Raw genomic sequence first — 24,822 nt, forward strand, 5'->3', positions numbered from 1 at the left:
GGTGACTTTATGCCACTCCTGGCGCAAAAATTCAAGCAGCTCGGCTTTGTTTGGCTTGTGACCATCCATCTTCCTCTTGATCACATTCCAGAGGTTTACAGTGGGGTTCAGGTCTGGAGATTGGGCTGGCCATGACAGGGTCTTGATCTAGTGGTCCTCCACCCACACCTTGATTGACCTGGCTCTGTGGCATGGAGCATTGTCCTGCTGGAAAAACCAATCCTCAGAGTTGGGGAACATTGTCAGAGCAGAAGGAGGCAAGTTTTCTTCCAGGACAACGTTGTACTTGGCTTGATTCATGCGTCCTTCACAAAGACAAATCTGCCCGATTCCAGCCTTGCTGAAGCACCCCCAGATCAGTCCAATTGAGCCCAGGTGAGCCCAACACCTGGTCATCTAATGGTTAGACGGAGACCTGGAGAGACCTATAAGCCACAGTGTCTCACATCCACTGCGAAATGTGGTGGAGGATCGGTGATGATCTGGGGGTGCTTCAGCAAGGCTGGAATCGGGCAGCTTTGGCATGAATCAAGCCAAGTACAAGGTTGTCCTGGAAGAATGCCAAGACGCATGAAAGCTGTGCTTGAAAATCAGGGTTATTCCACCAAATATTGATTTCTGAACTCTTCCTAAGTTAAAACATTAGTATTGTGTTGTTTAAAAATGAATCTGAACTTATTTTCTTTGCATTATTCGAGGTCTGACAACACTGCATCTTTTTTGTAATTTTGACCAGTTGTCATTTTCTGCAAATAAATGCTCTAAATGACAATATTTTTATTTGGAATTTGGGAGAAATGTTGTCAGTAGTTTATAGAATAAAACAAAAATGCTCATTTTACCCAAACACATACCTAGAAATAGTAAAACCAGAGAAACTGATAATTTTGCAGTGGTTTCTTAATTTTTTCCAGAGCTGTGTATGTGTGTGTGTGTGTGTGTGTGTGTGTGTGTGTGTGTGTGTGTGTATATATATATATATATATATATATATATATATATATATATATATATATATATATATATATATATATAACCAATTTGGTAGAAATATAATGTTCCTTTTTATCTGATTCATTAGTAGAAAAGTTGAGACAAACCTATTAATTCCAAAAAAGTGCCAGAGACACCACAGTGTATACCATTACAAACCCACCTGCAGCATTCCAAAGAGCAAATGGCTGTCTAATGGCAGTCACGTTTTCTTCAACATAGCATGTGATTAAGTGGTACCTTTTGATTATATATATTTTATAGAGGATCTGATCAAACATTTCTGCCTGGTGGCCATCTTTATTTTTGTATTATTTATTTGCAGGTATTGTAGTACATTTGCACAGTAGTATAGATGTCAGACAAGATGAGGCGAATCCTTTATGCATTTTATGTCTGTGGTTGTTATCTCTGCATCCCTTCTCTACTCTAGATCCCAGACTGGATGCTGGCTTGGGTCCAGACACCTGTGGAGGGACATCCGCTGAGGGCTACAGCTCCCCCTCCAGCCCCAGGCTCGATGGCAGGGAGGGTTTTGAAAGCCAGGACGAGAAGGACAAGGGTAGGAAGCTACACACTTTATGTTTTAACGTGCTTGAGGTACTTATGAAGCCTCCATTTGAGTCCTTGCATTCAGCTGACCTGAAACGTCTGTGTCTCATCTGCAACAAATCACTCACATACTAGACGAGCAAGCTTGAACATCTATGAAACAAATAGCAACACATTTTCATGTGAATATCCTCCTGGGTCAAACTTGAAGAGAAAAGAATCAGCCTCTTTTAAAAGCATAACTCGGCAGTCAGAAGATCAGAAGATCCACCTTTCTGCGTTCAGTAAAGAAGCTGATATAACGACTCAGGCGAGTTTTGTTATGGCATGGAATATCGCCTGTGCCAAATGTCCGTATCCCAATTATGTGGGCTCCGACTGTAATGGAAAAACACCTGTGTTACATTTAAAGTTTACTAAGCTGTAGATCTACAGTACGATGTAAAAATGTACAATAAAAAATACACATAAACTATGTAAGGCCCAGCAATGTTTTATATCTTCTTCTTGTTTATTTTGCTGCCATCAAAAAATAACTACTGCACAGAGTAAGTGCACGATTTTGTTTTAATTGCATCTCTCAGCCATATGAAAGTGCTGGTATGCGCTCGCAGGGTCAGTAAGTTTGGCCACCCTGGGTTATTATCACATCCATGGTTCCCTGAAATAGAACTCTAACCATTAACCTTCAAGATCGCTGTGGCCATGATTGCAGCAGGCTTGAATGAAAAATGACGAGATCTGTGTGTGCAGTCCCTATATGCCCCGGGAGCAGGCACAAAGCAGGGTTATGATAATAACCTAACATGTGACTTGTCTATTACCTGTGTTGTCCTGTAAAAAGTCTTTCACTGCCACATTGTTTTCTACTGTACTGTAGTTTGGTATAACTGGAACAGCACCTCCACTTTGACTTGGATAATGTTATTTTGTGAGGGCAAACTTTTTGTTGAAATACATATTGTATAGTTTGTCAGTGACATTGAATGAACCCCTTTCCTCCCTGCAGATACTGACAATAACTCTGAAGACTCTGGCAATGCAATGGGTGCAGCTTCTGCTGAGGGAAGGTCTGTCGCCCCAGCTGTGTTCCTGAAGGATGACGTCCTGCGGCCAGAGAGCCCCCTGAGCACCACCAAGTTCACCCAGTTCTCTTTTATGCCGCCCATCCAGTGTGTGATCCAAAATGGTGCTCCTTGGCCCGAAGGTGTGGTCCCTCCACAGACAGTAGACAGCAAGCCTGTGGGCTTGATGGTGACGGTGCCCACTGCTCTTCCTTCCATGAGGGAGGCCATGGTGAGCCCTGCAGCAGCCGGAGACTCGGAAAAGCAGCACCTGGATACCACCTCCCTCCTGTCTGCTTTAAACCCTTCCCAGCCGCAGCAACCAGGCAGCCCAGCTGTCTACCCCGTGATCCAGCGCTTCAGAATGTCTGCCCCACCCATTTCCCAGAGCTCAGAGAACTTCACCACCACGCAGCATCAGCCACTAGTAGGTGCCATCAATTTGATATCCCCTAACCCAGCCTATGTGTCCACCCTCAAGTCAGCCAGAGGATATCCGAGTGGAGAGCCAATGGGGCCAGGTCTGCCCCCTGCCATGCCCTACACTGAGGCAATGCAAGCCCACAACAAGCCTCCTCCACTGTCCTTGCCCACAGGCCTGCCATCTTCTCTGCCCTCCTTTGGCCTGCCTGTCTCCAGGCCCTCCCCGGGAGCTGCGGGCACACCTCCTCCTGCTCGTCCCCAGGCAGTTGGCCAAGTGCAGGCCATGGTGCCTCCAGCTGTTCCTACTCACACCCCGGGACCTACGCCCAGCCCCAGTCTGACTGTCACCCACAGTACAGCTCAGAGCGACAGCACTTCCTACATTGACAGCAGCCTGAGCTCTGCCGGATCCCATCAGCCCCCACCACCACCACCACCACAACAGCAGCCGCAGGCGCCGCCCTCTGCACAACAGCTGGGATGTGGGGCTTGTGGGTGCCGGGGCAGCTGTGGGAGCAACCACCCACCCAGCTTCTTCTTCACCCCCCAGCTGCATCGGCAGCTCTTCAGCGTCCAGCCACTCTTTCACCTGACGTCCCTGTGCAACAGCAGCTACCTCAACCAGGCACACCAGAGCAACGGCGCAACACAGCTGCCTTTCTTCCCACCTGCTCACTCGCCCTACCCTAATGGCCCCTTGCTGCACGCACACACAGACCACATGCTTGGCAATCAGGCCAACTATGGCCTCCAGCAGATGTCTACTTTCGGTCGCTTCTACCCACCCATGTATCAGACAGTCAGCGTGATGCCCAATGCTGCCAATGGGGCAGGAGTGAAGAAGAACGGGAGCATCTCCTGCTACAACTGCGGAGCCAGTGGACACTATGCACAGGACTGCAAGCAGCCATCAGTAGAGGCCAGCCAACAAGGTAACCTGAATGGGGGGTGGGTGAGGTCATTTTAACTTCAAAAGCACATTTGGAGGCTGAACTGTGGTGTGTTTACCATATGCTACCAATACAAATAATGTTATGAACAAAATGTTAAGACATAATAAGCTACGGCCCTAATATTCGAGAAGGATCTTTGCTACTGCCAGTCAGTTTGGTGGGCAGGTTTTTGTTTGGGCTGCAAAGAGTGTATACAACAGTAAATAAAAAAAGGTGAAGAAAGCCAAACATTAAAACTAACAAATGTAAGTGGGGCACATAAATCAAAATGAAAAACATAAAATATATCAACAATTATAAGTGTTATAAGCATTATCATTAAGTTAAGTGCTGGTCATTGAGCATAAAGTGAAAAGTAGCAAAATAAAAGCACAAACTGAATATGCTTGTTGGGACAGTGAAACAGGTTTTTGTATGGTGCAAGTAGTTAGAATTTTGTACATTTCAAATTCAAACAAGTAGAAGTAGGCAGCTTTTTTATTGGCTTATTTTTAAATAGTCTTAAAAATAAATGATGAATTTCGATTAATACAGATTAATTAGAAGGTTTTGAATTAAATAAATAAATAAATAAACTTGACCATTAACTTGTCATATTTGTGTATAGCCAAAACATAATACATTAACCTTCTGGACATATGAAAAGATGTTAAGAATGTTTTGTCAATGGCCATAAAAAAGTCACAAGTTGATTGGATAAAAATGCGCTGTAATATCAATGACCTGTCTGAGGCTTCACCACTTTAACTTGGAAGTCATTCCCTGTGCAGCCCATGCCGAACAAAGATAAATACATTCAGAAAATACTTCTTGCATCTTCATTTGAAGATTCTGCAGCATATGCAATAGATTTGAAATATATCTTCAAAAAACAAAAAAGCGTACTTGATCCAAGACAAATGTTCTGCACAATTTGCTTGCAATTCCTCGCCTCTCCTGTGAAGCCAAAAATCTCTGTTCTGATGTAATTCAGTTATTTGTTTTCCAGCCTATTGGCGTATCCTCTGTTTAAACTTGATCTTACACCACCTACACTTGGTCATCCTTCAGTTGACAATACGCCAGATACAGTAATCAAGCTGTTACACCATCTGCTTTTCTGTGTTCTTTCCGTGGCACTTTCTCATGTGCTCTGTCGAGTTTCTACTGGAAGCTTTGTAAGCTGTGCACAAGCACCCTGTTTATCCTGATCTTCAGATTGGCTTGATATTCTTGGTAACAGAGGGTGGAGAACGCTGTATGAGGCTTAATAAATAATACTAGAGGATTACCCACATTGTGTGTTTCCAGTGTACACCTGGGCATAAAGACAGGTCTATTACATTAGATGGGGAAAGTGGACCTAATGGCCTATTCTCATTCACAGTATTTCACCAAAGGGACCGAAGGTGTAAGGGTATTATGGTATTCAAAATATACCAATTGGCTTATGTTATACTTTATGTAATTTACATCAAAGAATCAAATAGATAATTGAATGATTCTGATATTGCAGTGTTTTCAAGAAACACATGACTTTACCTTTGCTGCACCACCTGATGTATTTATTGCTGCAATAATCCCTGTAGCAATTTATCGAATTGCTTACATGCCCGAGACGAGCACCTACAATTCTTCAATGCCCCATAGCAAAAGCAGGCGATTACTTTATTACATTTGCTCCCACATCACTTTTTTCTTTTTTTACCTACATCACTTCCAGCCAGCGTCTCATGTGTTCTAGTATTGCGTCCCTGTTCACCTGCGCCAACAGCAGAAAATGTGACGGCCGAGTGTTTTGAGCTGCTAGTGGTTAAACTATTCTTCCTTCGGAGTGGTAACGGATTGTATTTGCAATGGATTACCGAAACTGGGGGGAAATAACAAAAAGTGTTTAATCAGAGATTCAGCAAATTTTGAGCATTCTTTAAAGTTTATTTTAAAATAATGTTATTTTGTGTCATTGACGACACCATTGTTAAACTGTTTTGGCTGGGACCGCCGTCCCCCGTCCCGCCCAACACTTTGTTAACATATTAGTGTACTGGATGTGTGCAGTGCTTAATTTCTAAAGAAATAGGTGCCAGGGCGCAAGCAGTTACAATAGTACCGTTCTTATGAACTGCACATTCAAAATCATAACATGTTTATTTGAAAGAACATTGTACCTACTAGTGTTAGAGGTTTACTTTACATCACATTACACGTATTCTACATCATATACAAAGCAGTAGTACGTGCAGAAAAATTAATTAAAGGCAACCGCAGGACAAGTAATAAATACATTTAAAAAAAAAAAGCCTGTATATGCATTTAAATGGTTTAAAAAACAAACAAATTAAAAGACATTCAGAGCACTCCAGAAGGACGACATTGATTTAAAAAAAAAAATAAAATACGCACCCCAACACGAGCTTTGGTTTGCACATTGGTCTGCACTATTATCAGCTATGCATATGCAACAGAAGCTGCTGGTAGATTACAAAAACAATTAATTAAACTTAGGCTAGGTAGTTGTTATCTTAATATGTTTTTATTCTCTATTAGTTAAATTATATTCATTGAAAAATGCAAGAGAGAACCAGATTGTTATTATGTGTTTTATTGTTTTGGTTTAATATAATATAGCCAGCTAATGTTGCTATTGAAGAAGGCTACATTTTTTTTTTTAATTAAAAAGTTGGCATTCTTTGTTTGAAGTTAATGTTCAGCTTTCATATTTTGTTATGTACTGCTCATTTAATCGTGTAAGAAGTTGCTTGTATCGTTCATGACTTTTTCAAATAAAGTAATCTTATTTGTGTATAAAACAAATGACAATAGAGTTGCAGCCAGTGTCATATATTACTTACTGGCACTAAAGCTGGAATCGTAAAGTAATTTAAAGCAGGCTGTCTTTCGCACGCGTGCAAGAACTTGCAGACTTGATACAACTGTGCTGAGAATTTAAAAAGAAAGCATTTTATGAGATTTTTAACTAGAGGTACCGGGAATATGACTCTGCATGCCCAGAGGTTTTGGGGCTGCACCCTGACACAAATTAAGCACTGTCTGCATGCTTATTTGATGAAAAAAAATGTCAACTAAGAGGATGCAGCAGTGGAACATTGGATGTTTGAGACTGTTGGCACGAGACATACTGTTGACACACAGCAGGACAAAAATACTCTATCAATGTGGAATCGCCAGCAGCAGAAAAGTGTTTTTCAGTTTCACACTTGAGCATGTTAAAATTTTGGGAATTTTCTACCCCTGGATTTAAAAAAAATAAATAAATCGTGGATCGTAAATCAGCAAGGGAATGAAAGCCAAACAAATTCTCAGGTTTACTCATGAGCACCTCAAAGAGGATTTTGTCTTACGATCATTGTGTTTCCAGACCTTGCTCCCTCGTGCAACAGCGCTGCTGGTTTTCTGTTCCCTCAACATACATTAATTTCAATCAGAGAATTAATAAAGGGCTACATTAATTGATAGGACTTAAATAGTTTACTTGCCTTTTAGGGTTGTAAACTGAGGTGGTTCAATTTAAGATACTTCAATATTTTACCATGGATATTTATTAATATTCCATACTATGGTCATGCAGTTGGATTTCTATTAGGTTTTTGTGAATTCTTTTGGTTTTAGTTTTTCCCCTCATGCAATGTCCTGTTAACAAAATTGTCTCTTTCCTGTTGTAGGTGGCTTTCGGCTTAAGTATGCTCCTCCTTCTCATCCTGAGACTCTAGACTCTACAGACTGAAACAGCAGGACACCACAAAGGCGTTTTATTCTTTCTAATAAAGTTTAGTTTCCTGAGAGCCAGTGTTTAAGATTTTTCAACCTCTTCAGGGGAGGGGTTTAGTTAATCTGAAAACTTGTGCTTAAATCTCATCTAGATCACAGATGAAGGAAACAATCAGTCACAAAGATAATAATGTCGATCTCTAGTTTTGCACTGAAGACTTGCAAGAAACACTTGCTACGTTTACTGAATTACTTAAGTACCACCATGTCACTTAAAAGACTTTGGTAACATTTATATTGAAAAGAGTGGCTTTCATTTTTTGCGTAATGTTTTCATGCTTGCTTTTCTGTGAGATGCAGAAAGTTTAAGCTTTCTAGTACAAGACTTGCTTAGCCAGAAATCTTGACGACATCACAGCATTTCACTGAGGTTTTTCTTTTTTTTTTTTTTTTTTTTTTGCAATACATTGAAAAACAGATTTGAGAATCCATGTGCCTATATTTACCTTGTTGGAGCAAACATTTAAAAAGAGAAAAAAATAAAAATAAAGGAAAAAAAAAGCTTTAGAAAGACTTAGAAATGATTTTTTTAAATGAAACAAAATGTGTTTTTAAGGATTTTTTTAGAGCAGCTAATTAACAAAAACATCAAATTTTTATATTTATTTGAAATCTTAAATTATAAAAAGAACAGATTGTGTGACTGTTGTTTAAAATGTTCTGTGTTTATAGGAAAACATGCAAGAGGCCACAGTCATTTCTTAAGATACACGTCTTTGTTTTAGTGTCATAATTATTATTTTTTTTTCCCCAAAAAACAAAAATCTAAAGCTCGGATTATTACAGCAGTGTTTTGAATGTAAAATAGATGTAGTATTATTACTATTTTTGTTATAATTACTAATGTGTTTTTTTTTTTTTTTTTTTTTTTTTAACTTTATTGTGTGTTATGAATTTATACAAAGAATGATGTTAAAGTCAGAAAGGTGATCACAACTGTTCCAGAAAAAGTCATTTCAAAAGCATTTGCCACGAAGTATAATGTGAAACGCATGTATTAAGAAGGTATTAATCATGTCTGAGTCATGTTGGGTTTAAAAAGGCCAATATGCACTATTTTGTTTCATGTATTTTCTAGTTTTCTGGAGTGCACTGAGGCAGTACTAAGTAGAGTAGGAATAACTACTGCATTAAAGCTGCTTATTTGTCCCAGTAGGTGGTGCAATTGCAAACAATTTCCTGTTTGTTAAATAACAGCCACCCTGAGGAAACAAACACCAGCAATTATTTGTATTTTATTGTTTTTATACCTACATCAGTTATGGCGATTTTGGCATTCCTGAAGAATGTATGATACTGACAAGCAGGAATGAGATGCAGGAGAGCATAGAGGATGCATTTTGATTTAATTTTCTTGATAAGTTGTAATAAAAAAATAAACCCATGAACAAACCATAAAATAAACAATTAAAAAGTGTAATTCATTGTGTAGTATGAGTGCTCTCAATTAAGAGCTTTTCGTATTGAAAGATGTAAGGAAAAAAACAAAGGTGACATTTATTTTGAAAACACAAAATAAAAAAATTTAAACGTTTTGATTTAAGAAATTTTTTGGACCATAATATGTGTGAATGATTTCTTCAAAGTCTTACTCTTAAGTCAAGTGGATGGAGAGCCATGCAGTCCTTTAGGAGTGTTTGCTTGTGTGTATGTGCGTATAAACGTGCCAGTTGAATTTGTTGAAATTATTTTAAGGTTTAAAATGCTGTACTGTATAAGGAGGTATACTGTTACCTTCAGTTGTATGTTTACTGTATTTGATATCTACAATGTTATGTACTGGAAAGGTCAATTATATTTCTAGAAAAATTTAGAATTTATGCACATTTTAAATTTTTCCCCCTTGAATTAACAGCAATAAAATAATAATAAACAGATGTAGGTGTTTGTTGTGCAATGTTTTTCATATATAAAATAACAGCATCTTTAGTGTTTAAATAACGTTTTTTTCAAAATTTGGGTTCCAAAACGCATGTGCTTTAACTGCAAACTATACTAGCACCACTGCAACATGTCACAGACTTCATGAACAAGTGGAATTACAGTTGTAGTCAAAAGTTTACATGCCCCAATGGAAATCTATAATTTCTAGAAATCTCAAACAAATAATTATAGGAAAAATCTTTTGTTGTAAAAGTTTTGCTTTTATAGATGAGGAAATTTTTTTTACAAGAAATAGTTATCTACAATTATTTATTTAAGCAAGTTTTTAGCAAAACTCAAAAAATGCTAATTCAAAAGTATTCATAGCCTGACAACGAAAATGAAATTAATAGCTAGTTGAGTCAACTTTAGGAATAATAACCTCTTTTAAATGATTAGGATATTTGTAAATGAGCATTTGGCATGATTCTTTAGTGAGTTTTGACCATTCTTCAATGCAAAGTTGTTGACAGTAGTTGTAGACAGTAGTCTTGTACTTGTTGATAATAGAAACAATAGTTGCAGTTGAGGTACTCAAGTGCTTGGAAATCTTCTTGTATCCTTCTCCAGCTTTATGACAATAAATAATGTTGTGCCCAAGGTCTTCAGATAGCTCTTTACTTTTTCCCATGTTGACTTATTGGTAATGACAACAGTCATCCTGTGCCTAACCCTTTTCTACTCTTAAGAATGTTCACCTACAGTCCAGCATTTTCCAGACTTTTCTAAAATTGGGTTCTGCATTATCATTTTGAAATTTTTAGCACTTTGTAGACAATATTATCATAGCATCAAAGGGTATGAATAATTTTGAATTGGCTTTTTTGGAATTTTGCAACAAAAAAAAAAAAAGCTTATATAATAATTTTAGATATCTAGTTCTTAACTTTCTTCCTCATCCAGAAAAGCAAAACTTTTGCTACAAAAGATTCTTCCTAAAATTCTTTGGTTTAGAGAAATTTCTAGAAATTATACATTTCCATTGGGGTATGTAAACATTTGACTACAACTGTATATTGCATGTTACAAGATTGTTAGAAATTTGCAGAGATTCATTCATTCAATGAATGAAAATTATTTCATAGTGTTCACACTAGAAGGATAAATAGCATTTGGAATGTCTTTTAAGTACCGAGTATGTTTGTTGAGGAATGTGTTTAAGACATTTCTTGTTTTTTTTGTATATGCAGATACTGTAGGTCATGGTGACCTCAAGATAATTAAATGTGCAAATTACTGCCTACTAGTTCGTATAGTACAAATTACAACAAACTGCATTGAACACGATCAACCCTCTACCCTCAGATGCTTTTCATTCCATTTTTGCTGTGTGCCAAAATGACCGTTGATCAGAGAAAATGAAGACAGATGACAAAACAGAATTGCCTCCTTCAATAATATGGAATTTCCACACGGTACACTCAGAAAATGGATATGAGATTTCCTTTAATCTGGTTAAGGCCCTCACATTCACCAATCTCCAGTAAAGGACCTTGAATGTTATCTTTCAAATTATGTTTAGACAAAGAGAAGGGTATGTGATACCTTTTATTGGACTAACCAAACAAGGGTTAATCTGCAAGCTTTCAAGATCTCAAAGGATAAGAGAGATTGATGTTTACAAGCAAAGGTGGCATTAGAACTTAAAAATAACCCATTTTGAATCACTACAATTCTAATGTAAGGAAAAAAAAAGCTGTTGAAAAAAACAGGATATGTGGCCACATAATAAACAAAGGTACAAGAAATAATTGTATAAATATAATGCAAATAAGTAAAAATTATAGCAGTACATTCAATTTCAAATATGCATGCAAAATTATTGGCAGTTTTAAATTAAATATCTGAAAAAAAAGTAATACCGTGTAGAACTAATTAAAAATATATATTAATGAATCTGGCCTGCTGAATGTTTGACACTTTTTTCATCACTTCCTACAAAAAAGAATGCATTAAAGGAGCTGTCCCTCACATAACTGATATATTTGCTTGCAAACAGCAACGCTGACCTGTTCTGTAATGTCTACAGTACAAGCTGCATCTCATTGTACCAAGTCACAACAGCAAATGTGACAGCTAGTTGGCAGTTGCTTCCTTATCCAAGGCTGCACAGATGAATGAAATCTGATGACTCTTTGGGCTATTCTTTAGAACAGCCCTTTTTCACATTTCCTAAAAAAAGTAGATGCCGTCATCATTGACCTATGGTCCCTCCAGAGCTATATAAAAACAGCACTGCACTGGCTATTCAAGGTGGCACAAACCCCTGCGTGGTGTAACTTTTTAACAACTAGTTTGTAGGGTACATTTTCCAAACATTTTAGAGTTAGCAACTTGACTTTCCTTGACCTTAACCTTAGAGGGCGCTGTAGCTTCGAGCTATTTATTACTTTAACAACAAAGACACAGCACATCTTCAGCCGCCGTTGTTCAATTTGGTAAGGAATTGCAAATAAGCCTGGTCACGCCTGCATAGCGGTATAAACATCTACAGTTAAGAGGACTGTTCAAATAGTATTTTAGGTTGTCTGTTTACTTCTTACCTATGATTATAGTTATTATGTAATGCAATTACAATAAAGTGGAGCTTGCTAGGAAATGTAGTTTCTAAAAATCGTTTCCCGAGTAAAGAAAACATTTCCCACAAAGCCTGCGTGAGAAAAACTAACGCCATCCAAGGGTCAACGCCCTCTTAAGGCGTCACCTTATGAATATAAATTTTGGACGGCTTCTTGTTTTTTATGTCTGCCGTCGTCGTTAAATAATCATGAGTTCATTGGATAATTTATGAGGTTCAGTAGCGCCCCACCCTCTTGCTTTTCCTTACCGCAATCAAGAAGAAAAGTCCACACAGAGTGTTCTCTGTAACCGCCATCAACAGCAGTGGAGCAGCGCTGAAAACAAAAACTGGATTTATAATGATATAAGTTTCCACGGGATCGGTGAGCGTTAGCCACTCGGTTTATAACTTTTTTTTTTTTTTTTTTTTTTTTACATATATATATATATATATATATATATATATATATATATATATATATATATATATAACATTTTGTATTTCGCATGCCGAAAATGGAAACAGCGCGGGCTCTGGTGGAAGATAGCTGTTCGTCACCGATTGGGGCAGCTGTATCGGGCTCTGAAATTGGCAAAACCAGTAGCACATTAAAAGATAGCAGGAGCAGCACTGTTATTAGTGCTGTAAAAGCAAATTACGATGGAGGCGGCGGTGGATCGAAAGCAGAGAGCAGGGGGGTGCGAGTGGCTTCTGCCCCGCTTCTTACTGCAATCAGCAATGGCACTCAGCAGGTCCCGGCTGTTCCGGCTCGTACTACGGCTGGCAGTTTAACAAGTAACACCAACTCGCTCCTGCTCAGAAGGAGACGACTGAAAAGGAATCTCTCTTCTGCAGCTCCAACCTCAACACCTTCTGTTGCTGCCGCCTATGCCGACGCCACCTCCACATCTACACCCGCTCTGTCTTCAAACCTGAGCACCAGGAGCCTGGACAGGAAGATGCTACTCCGGCACAGGCAGGTGATCCAGCTCCATTCCTCAGACAGGGAATGGGTGAGAGCGGATCTGCAGAGAGGGTGCCTGCACGTCCATGACAGGCTGATGCCCTCCTATTTTAGGCCAGTCCTGTGTACACTGGAAAGCACCGCAGGAGAGGTGGGGGGCTGGTTGAGCCAGCAGGGCAACAAAGGTGGGAAAGTGGTGAAAGTGATCGGTGAGGGGACCAATGTTGCAGGTAGCACCAGCAGATTGAAGAACGATGTTACTCTGTCCAGGATCGACGGTCCAAACGCTCGAACGAGGACTATTGATGTGGTGAACGGCAATCCAAAGTCGGGGCATTTGAATAACTTAAAAAACGAGGATTACATAAACGGACAGTCAGCCACTTTAAAAGACAGGCTTAAATTGCCATTAGAAAACACTAGGCAACAACTGGATCCAGACATTTTAAGGTTGGGTCCACTGGCTGAAAATACAACCAGTCCTTCGGACATAAATGTAAATATCACTTTTGGATTGATATTAGACGAAACCGATACAAGGTTATTACACAACGTGATAGAGAATTCTGGTCTAAAAAGCTCGGCCTCGGATTTCGACTGCACCACATATGATGAAGTGAGTGCAGTTTCCATCAACGGGCACGTGGATTCCAGGACCGATGGAACGGTGTTCGATACAGATAGTTCCAGCCTGAGCCCAACTGTGGATAGTGCAACAGAAGGACTGGATGCATTTGGCAGTTCTTCCGACGAGCTGGAGCTGGACTGTGCATCCTCCAGTCTGGTTATAAACTCTATTGCCAAACAGCTGCCATCACTAGACCTTACTAATAGTAAAGTAAACACACTGTGTGACAACGAATCCCCGAACGGCGATGCGAACAACAACGGTGGTGTCAGATATAAAACACCGAATTCTAGCAGGCCCCCACCTTGTAATTCAGTGGCCCGGCCGTGCCAGACAAGTAACGTGTCTAGCCAGGTATGCGAGTGCCCTCGCACTTTGACAGTTGCACCAGCATCTGAACATTATTCCATTCCAACGCTGTATGTCCAACTGCACGGGGAAGCTGTGAGGAGGCTGGACCCAGATGAAAAGCCACTAAAGATACAAAATGACTACCTCTTTCAACTGGGATTTAAAGACCCTTGGAGGGTGCAAGAGGAAGGGATGGATTCTGAAATAGGCTGCTTGATCCGGTTCTATACAGGTAAATTCCCATAACGGTTATGACCCGTATGCTTCTATTTACGTGCTAATGCAGCTGTTCGGACTTGCTTTATTGAATTGCTTGGGGTGTTTATTCTGTAATAGTAAATGTGTACTAATTTCTGTACTTGGTACAGAAACATACCGACACAGTTTTGTGGCTCAGTTTGGCAGTTGTTTATCTGTTGAAAAAATACACAGATGTATTTGCCCAAAGCTAGTCTGACTAACATACAAGGTTAACTTTTTTTGCCTGCAAATGCAGTACATCGTGATGGTTTTGTCAGCAGGTGGAGGTAACTGACACACCAGACTCAAAACATTATACTTTCAGCCTGTTGGGCAGTATTGTTTACAATAAAACAGAACATTGGAATGTTTTTTTTTTCTTCCCTGAATTGCATTTATCACGCCATACTCCTTGGTCTCATTTTGAAATCTGAACAATTATTCTTTGGAGAATTTGTGCGTGACAGTCCTGAGCTTTGCCTTTTATGTTAATTGCCCGTTTTGAATAAGGCTCCAAGTGACAGGTTGGCGACCATTCCAAACCTTAGCAAACCATAAAACCAGCACTTAAATAAATAAAACAGAACACCCTTGACATTTTTAATATACATGTATAACATTTGTCCAATTTGTGACAGAGCCACCCGCTAGATGCTCAAAGTTGGAACCTTATAGAAGCAAACCACCCAGTTACTATGGTATTGGTTTCCTTTCTGGACCCTTAATCATTAAAATGTGACATTTTTTAAATTGTTCAACATGTCAGTTAATTCTTATGAAAGGCATTTGGACCTATGGTTGTTAGTATTCGGGCAAAACAAAGCACCAGTATATTCTAATTGTTCATGCTTCAAGCATGTGCCATTTCTTTTGAGAAGGCTGTAAAAGCGTATCGACTGTAATAAGTGTTTTAGATATACTTGTTGGATTTAGACACTTGCGTTGGCCCTGAAATGATTAAACTTCAAGTGCAATCAGCCAAATGTCAGGATGCCATTGGAACAGGTGTTTGTGCTCAGACTGGTTCATTCAGTGCAGAGTCCGGGGCGGACATTTCCGGCCCGCTCCTTTACAGCACTGACAATAACTGAGCACGGTTTTATTTTATTTAAATACATGTTCGGCCATGGAGTTTGCACACAAGTTATAAAAAAAAGAAGGTGACAAACAGATGCAGTTACTTTACAGTATTTTTCGTCATGCCTGTGCATGATATTTCCTAACTTTTACTTTATTTTCAATGTACGCATTATTTCAGTACCAGTTATAATAATGAGAACGCGTCTTCAAAATATAACGGGCAGTTAATAGAAACCAAGTCTGTTACAAGAATACAATGCAGTCCTTTGAAAGAGGTCAGCAGTGTGAGAATAACCGTATTGCACTGGTGAAGTGTAATTTCATTTACCAATTAACTGCTAAAGGGAACATGCATTCAATGTATGTCAGCACAATGACAGCACCCCATGCCTGCTATTTCAAGGTGCCTTTGTCGGTTTTTTTCCTTGTATTTTTTCCTTCTTTTCTGGGGTTTACTGGCTGCTTACCCCTGGTGACCATGGGTACCGTTTTTTTTTTTTTTTTACTACATGATGGTTTTCCATAAACCTCTGGATGTAACCATAGGGTTATGAATGGACAAACCTATTCGTAAACAGTGGTGATTAAAAAGATGTAAACAAGCCAAAACGAAATGCTCCCACGAATTTGCTGATGACATCGTACAAAGCAGACACATCAAGTTATGTTACTTGGAATGGGGCCTTTTCGGGCTAGTGCTTATTATAATCCAAAATAAAAGGCAGAATCCATTAGGATACTAAAAGGCTTTGTGGAGTTTGTGAATTCCTTTAATTTAGTGGCTGCACAGAAGCTGAATTCATGGTATTCAAATCCTTGTACTGTCTTTCTGACTGTCTGCCAAACTCTATTCATATGACCAAGTGCAGGAAGTTCTCGCATTCATTGAGAAAAAGAGAGGTTTATAAAAGCAGGCAAATGGCATTTAGCAAACCACTTACATTTTTCCATGGTCATGTGCTTAAGTTTGAGATAGAGATTTACCCCAGTTATCTGTTGCCGGTATAGTCTTATCATGAAGATTAACAAGGCCCAGTTCTGCAGAATTTAATAATTCAGATAAAACTGTCATGCATGTCATATTGTACAACATACTACATTAGTTGATGCAAAAACTAATTTTTTTCCCAGCTGCAGTGCTTTCTGCTTATTCCGATTTTTTGGTCTGTACGTTTGTAGTTTGTTTAAAGAAACAGGCTTGTAATCACAAGGTCCCTGGTTCAAATCCCAGCGCACTCACTGTGTGACCCCGAGCAAGTCACTTCACCTCCTTGTGCTCCGTCTTTCGGGTGAAACGTTCTTGTAAGTTACTCTGATGCATAGTTCACACACCCTAGTTTCGTATCTTGTAAAGCGCTTTGTGACTGTGGTGCACTATAAAAGGTGCTATATAAAAATAAACATTATTATTATTATTATTATTATTATTATGTGGGCACTGAACCTTAAGCATGGAAACTACTAACTAATATGTGGTTGATCGTTTCCATATTAAATGTTTGCTGTCCAGTATGATTTTGTTTCCTGTAAGAAACACCATTTTAATGTCTGAGTGTAACCTCATGCAATGTCAGCAAGCAGGAGCCTGCTTGTCTATCTGAAGGGGTACAGTGATTTAGGAGCCAGCAGGTTGCAGTGGCGGTTGACAGATGGTGGCCCTACTGCTCAAACTGCTGTTGAAAAATGTAAACGTAGTCAAATGTCAGCAAAGGTATGCTTTCTGATAAAGCAGAAGATAGAAGAATTTGAATACTGAAATGAACACCAAGTCCACAGAAGGCTAATTTATGCAAGATTATTTTGAATAGACAAGAAAGTGGTGTAAAACTGAAGTGGGATGCTGCAGCTTTATATTCAGCACTGGTGACTTTCAAGGTTGAAACCACTCTTCAGGTGCGATACAGACAGGCCTACATGGGTACACAGTACACATTTAGTCACTTTTAATAATTTTCTCTGAATAACTGTGTTTTCTTTAAAGATGCAACATTGTTAAAGAATCTAATTAACAGGGCTGTATTTTTTCATGGTAAAAAGTGGCTTAGGTACAGTATTTGAAGATTAAACATAATAGTCGCAGACAAAGTCACCCTACACTTATTATACAATCATTTAAGGTAAGATTAAGGACAACCATTAAGTAAACTTTCACCACTTCATTAAAACAAAAAGCAAAATACACTATCTGTTAATTTAACATAATTTTTATTAAAATAAACACGCTTATTTCATTTAAAATATTCGTTCATGACAAAAGTATTGGTACACCTGCTTTTAGTATTTTGTGTGCCCTCCTTTTGCTTTTATTAAGGCTTTCAGACACTTATGAGAATTCTTAACCAGTGTATTGCATCTTGTGGGTGAGTTCTGGGCCCATTCTGTCTTGCATATTTCCTTCAGCTGGACACACAATGCTTGGCTGCAACTTTTTTCAGATCAGTCCAGAGCATTAATATTGCATTGAGATCTCGTGATTGGAAAGGACATTCCAGAACTTTTAGCTTTATTTGCTTCAAGAACTCCAGAGTTGACTTAGTCATATGTTTTGGGTCATTGTCTTGTTGGAAGATAATCTGCCGATGAGCTGTTGGTATCATTGTACTTTGTAGAATGTATTGATGCGTTTCTCCATTCATTCAGTCTTCAATCACATGAATGTCTTCAGTCCCTGAACTGCTGAAACACCTCCATATCACGGTAGGTACAAGGTTTTATTCACTGAAGGCTTTCCCTTTTTTTCTCCAAACATACTGTGGTCCAGATGTTGGAAATAATTACCTCTTTGTCTGGCTATTGACTTTATAATGCAGGTTAGTTACTGTATAATGATTTTTCAATTCATATATTTTGCAATTAGGTCTATTGCATTTTTATACTTTTAATATAACTATGCCAATATTTTTGTCATGAACAAATATTTGGAATTGCTTTAGTGTGTGACTTTGTTTGTTTGTTAAACTACCAGAAATTGTCTATTTTGTTTTTTGTCATAATTAGTGGCTAATGTCCCCTAAAGGCAGTTAAACAGTTAAACAGTTTTTCTTGAATAATCTTTGTAGGGTGCCAGTATCTAATTATTTGTGCTGTAAATATATACTGTTCTTTGCATTTTATTAAACAAATTTCAATAATTGCAGGGCTGCTGGATCATAACCACTGACTGCAACATTCAGCATTCTAAAATTCCCCCTTGCCTGTTGAATACTATGCTGCATATTGCTTGGGTCAATCAGTTTCGTAATTGAGTAAGCCTGTTCATGTTTGTCAGCGGAGGCTTTCCAGCACTTCCCATACTACTGGAACAGTGTTTTGTAGCTACCCAAACATTTTTTTACAATCTCTGTGTGTTTTAGCATTTATGGAATTTGCCATTCTTCCTGTGGAATGTCAAACGTTCCAGTTTTCCGGATGTAGAAGAAGGGCGCGGTCCTGGTGGATTGCCACACGTTTCACCATCTTGCCTAAAGGGCTTCATTTTAAAGACTGAATGGCCACTCTTTATGCTTGTGTACACACTGATCTATTGAGCGCATCTCATTCTGCTGTGGACGTACAGTAGCACATTTACTATAGCACATCAAACTTTAACATCCGCCTGAACTTCAGGTTAAATCATGCTGCTTTAGCCACATCAAAAAACAATGCCGTGTGGCGTACTATATAAATAAATAGCCCTTCATGTGGCTCCATTTGTCAACCTGATGTGCAGTAAAAAAGAAAACTCTATTACTGTTACCATAATTTATTTCACATTTGAAGGCATATTCAGGTTTTTGGTCATTTGTTTTATGGGGGATGTTGGCACCTCTAGTTCTTCTTTCATTAACGTTTGCATTATAATCCAATGTAGGGTCATCTTTTTAGCTGAGGTGATTATTCCAATTTACCTAGATTATTTGTTATGCCAACCATATCACCTTTTAAAGTTGTTAATTTTGTTTTATCCCATCGTGCTAAATTACAGGCTCAGTATTTTGCTGCCGGGATCTTGTAGGCAGGGTATGCTTTTTAAATAAATGTTGTCCCTGTGTTTCGGTACTTTGTGTAGCTTGCTGACTTCTCCTGTTGCTATGAATGACAGGTCACAAAGCTCCTGCTGGGAAAATTGAAGTGCCGTTCTTCCCAGTCTCTCATGATCAGGGAATTCTAAATCGAGGGACCCTCTAAAGTGCCATCTTCAATCTGAAGTGATCGCCATTTTCTTATATTTGTGGTCTATTACCATTCTTTTCAACCACATTGTTTGTTTCTAGACAGGGGATGTCAAACTAAATTTTTGCGAAGGGCCATATTGTAACTTGATATTTGATGCACAGAAAAAGTAAAACAAACATTTATTTGACATTTTTCTATTTTTTTTTTTTTGTGCAAAAATTGCAAAAACTGGATGCATGCAATTTCTCTGCTGGATAAACCCAGCGATACAGCCAATATGTTTAAAATCCTTTTCTAATTTTAACCACAGGAGTTGGGTACAGTTCGGTTGGGCTCGGTTTGGTCAGTCTCCTTGCATCTCTTTGGGTTCAGTGCTTCCTACGGAGTTCATAAAAGTAAAAGTTAGCAAATGCTTTAGCATAGACTGCAGATTTAAAAAAAAAAAAAAAAAAAAAACTAAATGAAATATTTTTGGCTAACCCGCTGTATCTTGGTTGAGAAAAAAAGGTGCTGAAACTAAAGAATTCAAATCCTTTTTTTTTTTTTTAAATTGTGTGAAACAACCAAAATAAATCATCCTTAGCAGAGGGTGTAAGAATGCAAGCTTTCTGCAGTTAGTGTATACAAATGTGTGTATAGGCCAGAAATTTGTCATGTGACCGGTTATTCGTCTAACACAGAGTTTTATATGTTTAAAATTCTCATTTATTTATTTTAATACACACACACACACACACACACACACACACACACACACACACACACACACACACACACATATAATATATATATAATATATTAATATATTATTACTGCAAGTGTCAAATACAAATAAATGACCCCAAGGCTGAAAGACCAAACATTGGATGTTTACCACAAAGTAACCAACGTAAATATAGTACAGTGTAGTTTTTAATACAGTAATCTGTCACATATCCGACTGCAGAGTAAGGGTGGATATGTAAAAAGGCGAATGAAAGAATTCTGTTTTAAATACCATCATACACAACTGTAACAATTACTATAGTCACACAATTATTGTTTTGAGATTCAGCATTTTTAGGGCGTGCCCCTAAATCCCTTGTTTAGAAAAATGCAGGGTATTAATGCTTGTGACACGGTAGCCATGTGGATGCAGGCAGGAGGTCGAGACGGAGGTTGAAGTTGATACAGCCCTCAGGTGAACAGGATTTATTTACATAAACACACTGAACTGCTCACTTGACACAACTAGCAATGGTAGTGCACGGAATACATACAACACAGTGTACAAAAATCTTGGTGAGATCTACATTCTTTGAACTAATCTTCTCTGTTCAATAATAAACTAAACATTGCTGAAGAGATTGATATTAGCAGATATGTGATGGATTACTGTATTACCTTTAGAGAAGGTCAAAATACAAAGTATCCAGTTACAGTACAGTAGCACACTGCATGTTTGCAAAACATGGATCTAGGCCAGTTCTTAAGATAACTTAGAGTAGGTTTAAATAAAGAACAAAATCTATAAACCTTTTTTCCCTTTTAAATATTGAAAACATACATTAACTGTAAGTTAAGCTTTCAGTTTTGTATTTTCCCTAGTGAATTGGATTTTGCTCTACATTGTAAATTAGATGTTTGAATCTCTAATAGAGCTGGCTGGATTGTTGTTAGCCACTTCTGTTAGAGACTAGTTCTGGCATAGCAGTAATGTATACAGTGTGTTGTGATTTATTTAGGCATGTCCATACATTTGTAAAGGAACCTGGTTACAGAATGCAAATACTGTAGGCATACTGTCAAATGTTAACATTCTAATTCATCACCCAAACCAATTCTGTTTCACTGGGTGTAATTGATTCACCTTTTTATAGCATAACAGAAAACTAGATTATGGTAGAAACAAACCCTCTCTCTGGAGAGTGTTGGTGGAGCTGTTGAAAGGAATCTTGGCCTTCATCCAAGATGATGTTGAAGCCTGACATCTTGAAACGATTGCTGGGACTCGGGCATCAGTGCACCCCGGGTTGCAAAGTAGGGGTCGTCTTCTTATGGCAGTGAACCAACTTTTATAATGGCTTAAGCCATGAGCCATGTATTAGTGAGGCTTTCGGGGGGTGGGGTGTATCTGACAAATCGGCCAAAAATATTGGATTTAATACCCTACCATCTCCGGTTCTCTGGGTTGTTTATATTGAAAACACGATTATTGACACATTCTGTTCCTGTCACTCCAGGTTGTAAACTATTCATTAAATTGCTGACAGTTGGTTGTGCTGGGAAAGAGGCCAGTTAGAAGAAAAACACATTTCTCAAGAAGCGAAAGGTAAATGTAGCAGCCTCTTTCTGAAGATAGTGTGGATAAGATTCCTTGAACTGCTTTGATAAAAAAAAAGAAGAAAAGAAAAGAATGATTTCAGCCAGAACGGGTTGAGGGGTCAAAAGGGATTGGTTGATTTTTGGATCTCCCAACCTTTAATTGATGTTTAACTCAAAAGTGATTTAAGACAGAGACGTGTGTCAGCTTCACATATACAAACTCTTTAATACTTAATTCCATTCTTAAATTATGTGTATTTAAGTTGGATGATACACACACAAATATAGTCAGAATACCGAACGATAAAGCTTCAGTTACACAGCTTGGCAGGACTGTGGCACGTGGAAGGTGTAGTGATTTATCCAATGTCACTAAAGTCAATAGCTGAGCATTGATTTAAATCCAAGACTGCTTGGCAGTTGACTTCCAGTCCTCTAATAAGAATCCCTTTACTTCCTCTATCTATTACCACTAAAAACAATAGCTCCAAGTTACAAGAAGTTTAAGCAGTAGGGTGGCAGCATGCCTCTTATCTCTGGTAGGAGGGTTTCCTGTTTGGACTGGCACACCCAGTGTAACTTGGTAGCAATGGCAGTGGCTCCAGTATCATACTCAGAGGGAGAAACCACAGCTGTACTGTATGTTTTACTCTACAGTATGTCAAGCAAGACTTTTGATTGTCTTTAGTGCAAAGTGCAGTTGGCACAACTTAAAGGAAAATTACTGTAGAACTGTTCATTTTACATAGCTTTTATTAAGTGTATCAAAAGCGGTTTACTCTGCTAGTTTTGGATGACATTGTATGCTTTGGAATAATGACATTGAGTGTTTGTGATTTGCAGTGCTCACAATATTTGTCTACTTAAAGGAGTGATCAGTACAACACAGCACTTGTTTTAGTAATCTGTGCAGTCTTCTACTTCAGGAAGCAAACTTAGTTTATTTCCCAGTTGTTTACATTCAGCAAAGGAAGCTTCTCCCCCTCCCTCCCTAGTGCCTGCTTGTAATGTTGTGCTGCAGTATGAGCCAAACAGGCAACCTTCTGCCTCCTGTGGAAGCAAAGGTTGAATATTACACGCTCTGGAGGCAAAACAGAACAAGAGGGATTTACAGTATTGCTATTGTAAATCCTGTGCTAAACATGCTGGGGGCTTCCGAGTGGCGCATCCAGTGAAGGCGCTCCATGTGGAGTGCAAGATGCGTCCTATAGTCTGGACGTCGCCAGTTCAAGTCCAGGCTATTCCTTTGCAGACTGAGGATGGGAGCTCCCAGAGGGCAGTGCTCAATCGGTTAAGCTCTGCCTTGGGGGAGGGAGGGCTAGGTCGGCCAGGGTGTCCTCGGTTCACTGCGCACCAGCAAACCCTGTGGTCTGGCTGGGCGCCTGCAGGCTTACCTGTAAGCTGCCTGGGGCTGCGTTGTCTTCTGATACTGTAGCTCTGGGTAGCAGCGTGGTGAGTCTGCACTAAATCAAAAATAAATAAATAATTGCTGATAGTTGGGTTGTGCCGGGAAGGTCAATGCCAGTTAGCAGAGAAACACATTTCTTATGGAGCAAAAGGTAAATGTTGCAGCATCTTTTTTTTAAAGGCATTGTGGTTAAGATTCATTTTCAGGCTTTGTTTAAAATCTTTATAAATAAAAAAAAGTGGAATTTCATCCACCCCATGTGTATTGTTGTGCTGCCATTTTTAGGGTATTGTTTTTTAAAACCACACAAACAAGTGATAGTTCTGGGATGATGCACAATTTCCTCAGTAAAAATACCATGGTAACCTTAATATCACGGTATAAGTTATTCAAGTTATAATTTGAAGCAGATGCAAAACAGTTGCCTCAAACATGGATATTAGTCACGGTTTGCAGTTTGTATTTGAACTATTATTATTGTTTTTTTAACTTAGATCCTTAACTACAAAACCATGTTTAAAAAAAAAAAAAAAAAAAAAAAAAAAAAAACCTTTTGGAATGTCTGCATAAATTGCAGGGTGATGGTCCTTGAGGTGTGTAAAAGGTTAGATGTGTTAGGTGTCTTCTATATGGACGTACACAAGTAAAGTTACCTCTTTTAAAGTTTTCGACCTTTAGGAAAACCAATAATAAAAATTTGAAACTAATTATATTGTATGTTAAATTGGATGATACACACACAAATGTATCCAGAATACCCAACGACAATGCTTCCCTTATACAGCTTGGCAGGACTGTGGCACATGAACGGTGTAGCGACTCACCCAGTGTCACTGAAGCCAACGTATACAAAAAACCTGCGCTCACATTTCAAATAATACACTCTTTTTTCTTGTATCCAAAACACATCCATGCAGTAGATTGAATGCGTTTTGAATGTGGGATAAGTTCTTTCTCAAGCATTTTGAATTGAATTGGCGTTGCTTCGTTTGGAAGCAAACATTGTTGCTGACATATTGTATAGCACTCTTTCCAACACACATGTTCAATGATTCCATAAAAAGAAAAAAAAGGTCTAAGTGGCAGTGATGATGATTGCGTGGATGGAACGTTGTAGTGCGCCACTACGTGAGAGAGCAGAGCAATAATAAAATGAAGAAAATTGGCAGGCATCCAGGTCTCGATGTTTTGAATGTAAGCCATGAGCCAGGGTCGAGTTTTAAGTAGAGCTAGGTGTCGTCAGCATAGGAGTGAAACATGAGGCTGTGTTGGCGGATGAAGTGACCCAAGGGAAGCATGTAGATATTGAAGAGAAGGGGCCCAAGAACAGATCATTGGGGGACACCACAAGTGACTGGGTTTGCAACACCACTGCGTCCAGCATAGAAAACAGACTGCATGTGCCTGGATAGGTAAGACGACATCCAGGAGAGATGAGAGATCCCAGCATACTTCT

At 38.8% G+C, this 24,822-nt stretch overlaps 2 protein-coding genes across 2 annotated transcripts in view; both read left to right on the forward strand.

Annotated features, from left to right (window-relative positions):
* The window catches only part of zcchc2 (zinc finger, CCHC domain containing 2), a 66,574-nt gene extending 58,036 nt beyond the window's left edge, over positions 1-8,538 (forward strand). The window contains exons 11-13 of the mRNA XM_041246715.1: positions 1,427-1,555; positions 2,555-3,964; positions 7,648-8,538. Of these exons, the coding sequence (XP_041102649.1) occupies positions 1,427-1,555; positions 2,555-3,964; positions 7,648-7,709 (1,601 nt within the window). The 3' untranslated portion in view covers positions 7,710-8,538. The remainder of the gene's footprint in view (positions 1-1,426; positions 1,556-2,554; positions 3,965-7,647) is intronic.
* A 4,160-nt stretch (positions 8,539-12,698) lies between these two features.
* Positions 12,699-24,822, forward strand: part of LOC121314575 (PH domain leucine-rich repeat protein phosphatase 1-like) — a 106,613-nt gene continuing 94,489 nt past the window's right edge. Inside the window, exon 1 of the mRNA XM_041247993.1 lies at positions 12,699-14,411. Coding sequence (XP_041103927.1) covers positions 12,743-14,411 — 1,669 coding nt within the window. The 5' untranslated portion in view covers positions 12,699-12,742. The remainder of the gene's footprint in view (positions 14,412-24,822) is intronic.

This window comes from Polyodon spathula, chromosome 4 (genome assembly GCF_017654505.1).
Source record: "Polyodon spathula isolate WHYD16114869_AA chromosome 4, ASM1765450v1, whole genome shotgun sequence".
Taxonomy (NCBI): domain Eukaryota; kingdom Metazoa; phylum Chordata; class Actinopteri; order Acipenseriformes; family Polyodontidae; genus Polyodon; species Polyodon spathula.